This window comes from Mus pahari, chromosome 5 (genome assembly GCF_900095145.1).
Source record: "Mus pahari chromosome 5, PAHARI_EIJ_v1.1, whole genome shotgun sequence".
In the NCBI taxonomy this organism is placed as follows: domain Eukaryota; kingdom Metazoa; phylum Chordata; class Mammalia; order Rodentia; family Muridae; genus Mus; species Mus pahari.
Window position 1 is genome coordinate 70,831,201 of NC_034594.1, and position 11,189 is coordinate 70,842,389.

Consider the following 11,189-nt stretch of genomic DNA (forward strand, 5'->3'; position numbering starts at 1 on the left):
AAAAAAAAAAAAAAAAGAAAAAGAAAGAAAAGAAAAAAAGAAAGCTTAAGTCAAGATTGTTGCCTCTGTGGCCATTAATTTTAATTCTTAGAGTCCATCCTGGAAATGTGTTATAGAGTGAAGACAGATTGCAGATGTAATTAAGTGTACTAACTGATCAGCTAACACTGAGATAGTGAGGCTTGCCGGAGTTATTCAGGTCACCCACCTAAGTGATTAGAATTCTGCAGGGATCTTTCTCCAGATACCAGAAGAGAGGGTTAGAAACAAGGGTTTTCAGTGTGTTCTTCCTCCTTTAGAAGGGACAAGGAGTCAAGAATGCAGGTGGCTTGCTGGTATACCTGAGGGTCAAACCTGAACCTACGGTACTTGCCTCGTGCTTGTGGGGCCCACTACAAAAAGGGGGGTTTTGTTTTTTGTTTATATAGCTTTGTTTTATATAAAATTAGAACATCTAGTAGTTGTCAAAGGACCAAGTGAAAGAAATGATAAATCTATCTGATGTCAGATACTCAAACAACTAGGGAGTAAAGATAAAGCTGTAAGGTTGATAAATACCAGTTATGTCCAAGGAAATGTCATTGGACCCGTTGTCTTGTGTTTTCTGTGGTGTTTGTCTGAGGGTAGTCTGCCTCTCTGTAGCTACTGTTGGCCATGCCCAGGTAGGAGGCCTGTGGTCACAGAGCTTCATGAGGCATATTTATTTTGGACTGATAAGTACTATAAATTAGTTTACTTCAAAAACACATCAGCTTTCAGTTTATTTTCCTATTGAGCTGCTTATAACAGTTTATGATCAGTGGCAGAGTTGGAACTAGAGATGCTTCTAAAATTTTCCTCCAGGCACCTGGTGGCCTTGTTCCAACAGATGTCTTCCTCATGCTGGATTTTGTTGTGTGTGCATATCATGGGCACACATACTCATATGTGTGAATATATGTTGATTTCAGGTGTCTTCATCACTTTCCAGTTTATTTTTTGAAACAGTGTCTCTTACTAAATGTGGTGGTTTGAATGAGAATGGCCCCAAAGCTCATGTATTTGAATACTTAGTCCCTGGTTAGTGGACTCTTTTGAAAAGATTATGATGTGTGTGTAGGCTTTTTGGAAGAGGTGTGTCACTTGGGGTGGGTTTGAGGTTTCAAATAACTCTTGCTATTCCCAGTGTTTCTTGCTCTTTCTGCATCCTTTCAAGATATAGGCTCTCAGCTGTCCCTGTCCCAGTGCCTTTGTTCTGCCATCATGGACTGTAGCTCTCTGAAACGGTTAGCCCCAAATTATTTTATAAGTTGCCTTGGGCATGGTGTTTGTTTGTTTGTTTGTTTAATCACAGCAGTAGAAAAATGACTAAGAAACTAAGCTTATAGCTCACAAATTAAGCAAGACTGGTAAACCAGCAACTCCAAGGATCTGCCCCTCTGAGCCAGCCAGCAACTGAGATTACAGGCACACTTGGTGTGTGTGTGTCCTGGTGATCCAAGCTCACGTCCTTATGCTTGTGCAGCAAGCACCTTTCCCCCTGGACATTTCCCAGCTCTTCTGTGGCCTCTTAAAGTCCTAATACTCTACCAGCATGAGAAGTTCTTCACAGATATCCCTGAGGCTTGAGGTGCCAGTGTATGCTGGTAGGGTCACTTGTCTGCATTTTGCACAGCATGAATCCAGGTCAGGGGATGACTCCAGGTGAGGGATGACTCCAGCTGTGGTTCTGAGGCCATGTCAGCTTCCCTCTGGCAGTGCAACTACGTCTAGAGAGGAGGTGTATAGGAAGGGTGTGGATGTTCACGCCTGCCTGTCTGCCTAGCTAGCTTTTCTCGTGAGTTCTTTGAACCTTGCCCTGCAGTATAAAACTCTGACGTTTTTCAGTTTCCCCATACTGATTAACTTGCTTAGTTACTTTTTTTTTTTAACTAGTTGTACTTACAGAATGAGGGACCCATCTCTTGCAACACTGCAGTAGTATAGCCCAAGGTTGAGGGACTGGGTAGTATTCCCTTATCATCAGCTATGAAAATTAATTCCAGTGAGATGGCTCAGCCCATAAAGGCAATTGTTGAGTCCCATCCTTGGGACCCACATGGAAGAACGAGAGAATCTACTCTCACAAGTTGTCCTATGACCTACACACACACACACACACACACTGTGTTACATATATGTCCATGCATGTATTCACACACAAACATAAATGTTTTTATTTTTAAGTTCATAACATTTAGTGGATTTTAGGCCTGTTGGACGAATCTCATGAATATGGTATCATATTCTGTCCTGTTTGGTTAGGCAGCAAAGAAGTTTGCCTCTCAGTTCTCTTTGGACCCAGGGTTTCAAAGAAAGATGCCCACTGACCACCAGATGTTAGTCACCTCCTCCCTGTGGACAGTAGACTGTGCCTTTGTTCAGAGAGAACAAGAATCTTGACAATCAGATTGAGACTTGAAGCTGACCCAGTCACTTCCAAGTTAAGTGTTCCTTGGCAGCCCCTTTTTATTTATTTACTGTCTTAGAGCAGTTTTAGTGCAGTGCTTCCCCATACATATTCCATTCTATACAGCCCCCACTGTCAGCACCCTTACCAGAGTAGACATCTTTACATCACTACCATCCCCAAAGCCTTTGCCAACTTTTAAGCTGAATTTTCCAGCTGAAGGAAAGGACATGTTATAGGGTTTTTAAAATTATTATTTAAAAATGGGAACATAAAGCAGCCAAACTTGTAGTGAATGGTACAAAATGGTGGAAATTGTTTCCAGCTACTGGAGATATTTTTAGGAGTGCAGACTCCAAAGCATTTCATTCACATGGAAAAAAAGATGAGAAACTTGCTTGAGTTCCCTGTAGATTGCTGGTTCTCTGCTCTGCTTTTCTATGGACTTCTGGATTGATACTCCAGCAAGTAACCTAGGCAGAGTAGAAGCTGACAATGGCTCCCAAAACTGCTGTGGTCTTGCTGTGTTTCTGCCTAGCCTCAATATTTATTTATTAGTACACAAAGCAAAATAAAGTTCATTCCTGTTAGGTCAGACCTTACATAAGGCAGATTCAGAGCCCCCCTACACACACACACACACACACACACACACACACACACACACACACAATTGCTGCTCAAGTCAGATAAGGGCAAATGGTGCTGAGAGAAGCATCCTGTGATTCTGCAGCAAGAGCTCAGCTGTTTGCTGCTGCTGAAAGCAGTTGAGAGATCAGAGATGAAGGTTAACCAGTGTTCACAACACAGGGATTGACTATCAGTTTTCTATCAAGTTCTTTACTTTTAATCTCTCCTAAACTTAGTAATATACTGAGCCTCAAAGTCTTAACCTTAAGTCTCTGTCTTGTCTTGAGGCTGAGCACTTGTTAAGCAGGTAGTTCATGCTGCATTACTGTTGCTGAGCTGCAAACAGATTTGTGTTAGAAGTTGCAGCAGAGTGCCTCCAGGTCAGTTCTTATCCAAAAGCCCACACACACCTCTTAATCCTTTCCAAAGAGTCCACTAACCAGGGACTAAGTATTCAAATACATGAGCTTTGGGGCCATTCTCATTCTAACCACCACATTTAGTAAGAGACTGTTTCAAAAAATAAACTGGAAAGTGATGAAGACACCTGAAGTCAACATATATTCACACATATGTGTGCATTTGGATGAATAAGAGTGTCTTACGACACTGGATCTCAGCTGCTGCTCTGCAAATGACTTACTTTGAGCCAAATGAAAAGACAAAGGTCAGTGTGTGAGCTTGCAGACCTGTCCCTAGTGTGACAGAGCTAAGCTATTTTAAATATATTTTTTATTGAATAAATATACATATATAACATGAACTTATGGCTTAATTTTTTAGGGTTTTCTTTTTTTAAAGATTTATTTATTTATTATATGTAAGTACACTGTAGCCATCTTCAGACACTCCAGAAGAGGGCGTCAGATCTTGTTACTGTTATGAGCCACCATGTGGTTGCTGGGATTTGAACTCTGGACCTTTGGAAGAGCAGTCGGGTGCTCTTACCCACTGAGCCATCTCACCAGCCCCTTGTAGGGTTATCTAAAGATTTGTTTTATCTAAGTGTCACATGCTCATGCACGTGCCTTTGGAGGCCAAAAGAGGGTGTTTGATTCCCTGAAACTAGAGTTACAGGTGGTTGTGAGCTTCCCGATGTGAGTGCTAGGGACTGAGCCCAGGTTCTTAAATGCTCTCAACCACTGAGCCATCTCTCCAGCTCTGTTTGTTTTGTTTTGAGACAGTGTGTTTAAGAGCATTTCTATTCACAGAGGACCTGGGTTTGATTGCCAAGCACCCACATGGCAGCTTACAATTGTCCATAACACGTTTCAGGGAGCCAGTGTCATCCTCTGACCTCAGGAACAAGGCATGCATATGGGACACAGACATACATGCAAGGAAAATATTCATATGCAAAATAGATCTTTAAAAGGAAAGGAAAGGAGGGAGGGAGGCAAGCTTGCTGCTTTTTCGAGAGGACCCAGGTTTGGCTCCCAGCACCCCCATGGTGGTTCACAACTATCTGTAACATCAGTACCACAGGACCCAGTGCTTGCTTTTGACCTCTAGACTCCTATAGACATGTGGCACACATGTGTGAGTGTGCACAAACACATGTACATACATATATATACATACATACATATTTTTTGAAAAGGCCCTCGTTCAGTTCCCAATGCCCATACGGTGGCTCGCAACTTTTCGTCATTCAAGTTCTAGGACATCTGATGCCTTTTATGACCTCCTCAGGCACTGCATGTACATGGTGCTCAGATTTACATGCAGACAAAACACTTATACACATAAAAAAAATGTCAGGTAGGAACTGGCCCAGAGAGGTAGCTTAGTGATTGAGAACACTCATTAAGAGACAGTGTCTCACTGTGTGGCCCAGGCTGGTTAAGAGCACTTGTTAAGAGGCAATTGTACTGTGTAGCCTTAGCTGGCCTTGCAATCACCTGCCTCAGCTTCCTAGATACTGCGTATCACATGTGTGCACCACCACACTTAATGCTGTATAAAGTGGATACTGTCTGCCTGAGGAGTGCTTACTCTGTTCCCTGTCTGAGTGAGTTGGTAGTAGCTTCCTTTGCATTTTCTTTTTACATTTTTTTCCATCTTAGTGTATACTTCTAGGCCCTGTGGTTGTCCTTGTTCATTTTCTTAGAACTATATGGTTAGATGCAGCTATTTTATAAAAAATACAATAGAAAACCTGAAGAAGTTTCCCTCTAAACATATTTAGAAGCTGAGCCCAGTGTCATGTCCCCATGGCCCAACACTTAGGGAGCTGAGGCAAGAGGATGGGCTGAACCATGGGCCAGGGATGTAACAATACCCTGTCTGCAAATAAGTACACATAAAAATAAGTGAAAACTGTATAGAAAAATAAATTAGGTAAATAGCCTGTAACCTGTGTTTTGACTTTATTTTCAGAGTTGTAGCCTTACTTAAGGGAAGGTTGGCTGTGGTGACCAGAGGAAAACACACACCTTGTTTCAGAAGAACTAACTTCAGTCAGCCATCACCATAACAGGGTTCCTGAGTAAACAACTACAGGGAAGAGAGAAGCCTTTATTTTGTATCACTTTCAGGTTTAGAGCATATTCACTTCCCCATTGCTTCTGGGTCCATTTGTGGTGAAACAGGTAGAGAGACCCTGACCTGCACTGACCTATGTCCTGCAAGTAGGCCCTTAGGCAGTGCTTCATAGAGTCATGTTAATGATAATGGTGTGGGAACTAACTCTCTTAAGTGTTGCCTGTTGCCTCAGTCTTCAGTCTTCCATACTGTAGTGTAGACAGTGCAAATGCTTTAATGCCACTGATACTAAGTAACTACATAGCTGGCAGATAGAGTGAGATCTAGGCCTGTCAAGGAGCATCTAGACAGGAGAGCTTACAAAGAATGGTAGGTCACAGCTAACTGACTTTCACAAGGAAGCAGCTGGTTTATTCCTTGGTTTGAACTGGCTTTATACAGGAATTGAGATGGGAAATTAACTTGGCACCATTATGTACCACTTCATCATTTTGCTCCTTCAAACATTATATTTTGTTTTTTAAATATCTTATTTCTGTGCATGTGTGTGGGTGCACACATACGGGCACACTTGTGGAGGTCAGAGAACAGCTTTCTGAAGTCAGTTGTGTGCCTCCGCCTTGTGAGTCCTGGGATGGAGCTCAGGTCGTCATGCTGAGGCTTCTCACAGTTCTTCACGTTGCACCTCCCTAATAAACTGGGTGTGCAGAGCACTTCTCAACCAAGACTCTTGTGGAATGTGGCTTTAAGAAGGAGTTGTTTGGCTGGGCAGTGGTGGCACACACCTTTAATCCCAGCACTTGGGAGGCAGAGGCAGGTGGATTTCTGAGTTCAAGGACAGCCAGGGCTACACAGAGAAACCCTGTCTCAGAAAAACAAACAAACAAACAAATAAGAAAGAGTTGTTTGGCAGTGAATCATGAAGAAACTCTTCAAATGTAATTCAAAGGCTACAAGATCCTTTGTTTGGTTTGCCTTGATAATAAGATAAGCATGAAGACAGGAAAGGACCCTCTGCAATGGTTGGCATAGGAGGGGATGGGTTGTTTGTTTTCTTAGTGCTTAACTCAGACCCTTGTCCTGCACTGAGTCCTTATTCTGCCACTGAGCTACAGCCCCAGCCCAAGTGAGATAAATTCTTTAAAAGTTACTACAGTTAGCAGAAGACATTTGCAAAGTGATTTAGGAGACATCAGTAAGTTTTGCAGATTACATTCTTTATTGGTTAAACATCTGGTGTCTCTGTCTCACTTCCACTACTTTGCCCTGTATCTTTTGTTATATGGTGTTTTACTGTTAAATGGTTTTTTTGTTTTATTTTTATTTATTTTTTTTTTCGAGACAGGGTTTCTCTGTGTAGTCCTGGGTGTCCTGGAACTCATTTTGTAGACCAGGCTAGCCTGGAACTCAGAAATCTGCCTGCCTCTGCCTCCCGAGTGCTGGGATTAAAGGCGTGCGCCAGCACACCCGGCTATTTCTTTTTTAAAGCAAGTTCTCTCTATGTGAAGCAGGCTGGCCTCAGACTCACAACACCTCTGCCCCTTTGCCCTCCTGCCCAGCTCTGCCTCCCTTGCTCTCCTGCCCAGCTCTGCCTCCCTCCTGTGCTCTCCTGCCCAGCTTGTTCGGTTTTGGTTTTGTTGGTGTTTGTTGTTGTTGCTTTAGAGACAGTTTCCTATGACCAAGCTGGTGTAGAACTTTCTATGTAGCCTCGGATGATCTTGAACTTAAAGCCATCTTCCTGAGTGCTAGAATTAGGTGTGTGCTACCACTTGGTTTATGTGATGCTGGGGATTGAACTCAGGACTTTGTTCATGCTAGGCATGCACTATAATAACTGAGCCACATCCCGATCCCTTTATTTTCTTTAATTTGATTTTCAAACATAAATAATCTTTTTAAAAATGGTTTTAGAGCTTTATTGTAGAAAGGAGAGAAGGGAGAGAGCGGGGGAGGGGGCGGCCATGGCCACATAGAGAGAAGGGGGAAGAGAGAGAGAGAAGGAAGGCTAGAGAGTAAGAGAGGTAAAAGCTTAGAGATAAATAATATTAAATAATATTCTTAAGAAGGGAAATTTCCATAAGTAGTAAATCCCTTAGTACAGGAAAAAAAAAAAAAACAGTCTTAGGAGATTCTAGTTGATATTTAGCTTGGTCTGTGTTAAAAACAGTGAGGAAATTACCTATTAGACTTAACAGCCGGGCTTTTCCTTTACTGCAGTAAGGAGGACTGAAAATGACCCTGACCCCCTTACCTTTGAGTCATCTGTAAAATAAATGGTCTACATAGAGATAATAGTGCTTTTGAGGTGGGGCACGATTTGAGAATAAGCTGGGGCAGATATGTGCATTCACCAGGTCCTTCTCTGGGCTGTCATTTGGTGCCATACACAGATTTCCTCCCCAATGACCTATCCTATGCAAGGAGCACAAAGCTGACAAAGACAGTGTGGCTGTTTTCACGCACTTTAGCCTCATCCCTCTTAGTGCTCTTGCACACTGAGCCAGGGTAGAGGACAGGTCCATTGATGCTTCAGGTTGCTGTGACGATGCCAGACACATGTGGATGCTATCCTGTTGCTTTTACTAGAAAGAGCACTGTCTAGCACTTGGATCAAATGGGTAGCACACATGACTGGGCTGAAGGAGGCGGGCATGCTGGCTATTGAGCAGTGCTAGGACAAGAGATAGCCATAGGTTTTTTTCCTCTTCCCAGGTGAGTGGTAATGATGTCACTCTGTTAATCTCTGTGCCTAGCTCAGACCACCTTGGAAATATCATTAGGGTTTTTTTTTTTTTTTTTCATTTTGTGCTACAACTGTATGTATAGGAGAAAAAAAAAACGTTTTTTTATGTTCCGTATTTTATCGCAATTTAAGACTCATAGAAATTAATACAATACATGATATTGTGGGTTCCTATGAACCCAATGATTTTTTTAAACCATCTAAAAATTGTTATAGTTATTATAGTTATTTAGTGTGTTTTTGTTTTAGGGTTTTCTTCACTTTCAACTAATGAAGAATGGGAGAGATAGAAGGAACATACAGAGCTTTACCAACTTCAGGGACACGCTTGGGTGGCCAGACCTCCATTGGAGTGAGTACCCTGGAGCCAGAGCAGAGCCTGTCACCCAGGATGCAGGAGAAGCACATGCATATCAGAGTGAAGCTGCTGGACAGCACTGTAGAGTTATTTGACATTGAGGTAAGAAGCATGGGTTTTAAGGGATATTTCCTTCTAAATTGAAATAATTCTGACCAGATTCCTGTAAGAGGTTATGTTGTGTATTTATTCAAGTAGCCAAAAGTTGCTTTGATGACTATCCAGCAGTCTTTGGCTAAGTTAACTTTCAGCTAAAATTCTGATAGGATCCATTGTTTATATTCTGTTTGTTTGTATTTTGGTCTTTTGGATTTCAAGACAGGTTTCTCTGTCTGAGGAAGCCCTGGCAGTCCTGGAACTAGTTCTGTAGACCAGGCTGGCCTCAGACTCAGATCTCCCTGCCTCTGCCACCCGAGTGCGGGACTAAAAGGGCATGGAGCAACCACTTGGCTCCATTCTTTTGTTTTAAGAGGTTGGCTAAAGGATACAAACTGTGACCAAACTTCTTTGACGCCTACCTTCTACATTCTACCACCTAGGTGTCTGGGCTTCTGGTATTTCCTTAAAAGATGCCATGTGGCCTCAAGGTGTGTCAGCATACCTGTCTAGCAGAGACTCAGTCTTTCTGCTCAGGATCCTGGTACAAGTACTGAGTAAGCACTAGGAAGAAGGCACGTGGATGGTGTTACACAGCCAGAGGTGACATCAGTATGTAGTGTACAGTGAGGGTCTCACACCAAAAGGGAGTGTGCAATAAGCCTTACATTGGGAATTAGTGTATAGCAAAAGTCTTAGGTGGATAGGTAGAATGGGCCTGACATCTTGGGTGAACTTGACAATGGAAGGTGCTATCCAGTAAGGGTCTGACACCTGGATACAGTGTATATTGACATTGGAAGCAGTATGTAGTAGAGAGTGTAATGTCAAAAGTGGCGCACAGTGAGTGCTGACATTCAGAGTTTGCATGGTTAGTGCAGAACTTGTTCAGGTTTAACAGTAAAGTTTTTGTTTAGAAGCAGAATCTTGTTGCCCAGACTGGCCTTGAACTCTATGTAGCTAAGAATGTTTTGTAACTACAGATACTCTACTTGTCAGTATATACTACCATTTGGTTCTAAATAATGTTGCTTATGAATATTCATGTAAAAGATTTTGGCACTGGACAAGGAAGCCAAATTACATCATCTGGTAACTCCCCAGGTTTAGTCATGTGAGGACTCACCAATTTCCTTTCTTTCAAAAGCCACTGCGGTACTGCTTTTTGTTGCCATCAGCAGTGTTAGAGGTTCTGATTTCTCCACATTCCTCTTTGAACTTTCATTTCCAGCCATCCTAGTGGGGTGTGGCAGTTAGAAATTACTCCTGAGGCAGAGTGCAAGGATAGAGTGAGTCAGAGAGGGTGAGTCCTGACGCCGGCCCGAGTCAGCACGAGTGGAAATGGCTTCCCCAGTGCAAGGTGAGGAGCAGGAACAGCAGAACCAAAAGCCAGTGTGCGGCTCTGCTGTAAAATCCCCAAGAGGGGGCACTGGACAGGGACAAAAGCTTATTTGTACGATTTTAAACCTTCCTAGTTTCATCTAGAGATGTTATGCAGGCTTGTAGAAGAGAGAACTGAACTGACCCCGTGGTCCTGTCTGTCTTCCTGTCTGTCTGTCTGGTTTTGATTTGGTTTTGAGTCACAGTTTTGGTCTGTAGCCCACGTTGGCATAGAACTCACTGCATGTACAGTCCAGGCTGACCTCAAACTCAAGTATAATATTAAACAATTATTTAATACAACAGTAAACATGGTAGTGTGCCCCTGTGCCCAGCACTCAGGAGGCTGAGGTAGAAGTACCACAAGTTGGAGACCAGCCTGAGCTACAGAGTGAGACTTAAAAGAAAATGTCATCCTCCATTGTAGCCACTCCCACTCTTCAGAATTCTTTCTTACTTTTTCTTAATAAATGGACATTTTGTGTTCTTGTCCAAATTTCCATACACTTCTTGGGCTTGAGACAGTGAACTCAGAAGCCACCTGCTCAGGGAGACTTTGTTGGCTGTTGATTGTTACAGCCCCAGAACCCTGAGTTAAGCCCAGCAAGAGCCATGAAGAGCTCCATCACACACAAAGCACCCGCCCCACTTGGAAGTCCCCCAAATTAAGTACAGTCAGGGTGTCTGTGGGGACCTACACTTAAATATTCTCAGCGGTCCAGTAGAATCTAAGAATATCAAAACACTGAAAGAGACATCACAGCAAAGTTTACAAAGTGCCTCCAAGAGGCACTTAGAAGCTCTTAGAAGACTCAGAATGTGGTTTCTGCCCCTCAGGTAGAACATGACTGCAGCCTCTGTTATATGACAGGTTTGTATGAACAAATTGACACAACTCCCCAAAACACTTTCTTGTTGTTGTTGTTGTTGTTGTTATTTTTGAGACAAGGTTTCTCTGTATAGCCCAGGCTGTCCTAAAACTCACTCTGTAGACCAGGCTGGCCTCGAACTCAGAAATCTGCCTGCCTCTGCCTCCCAAGTGCTGGGATTAAAGGCGTGCGCCACCATGC

The 11,189-nt window shown here is 42.9% G+C and overlaps 1 protein-coding gene across 1 annotated transcript in view; it reads left to right on the forward strand.

Moving 5' to 3' along the window:
- The window catches only part of Farp2 (FERM, ARH/RhoGEF and pleckstrin domain protein 2), a 105,214-nt gene that overhangs the window by 7,450 nt on the left and 86,575 nt on the right, over window positions 1-11,189 (forward strand). Inside the window, exon 2 of the mRNA XM_021197379.1 lies at window positions 8,535-8,745. Within this exon, the coding sequence (XP_021053038.1) occupies window positions 8,563-8,745 (183 nt within the window). The 5' untranslated portion in view covers window positions 8,535-8,562. The remainder of the gene's footprint in view (window positions 1-8,534; window positions 8,746-11,189) is intronic.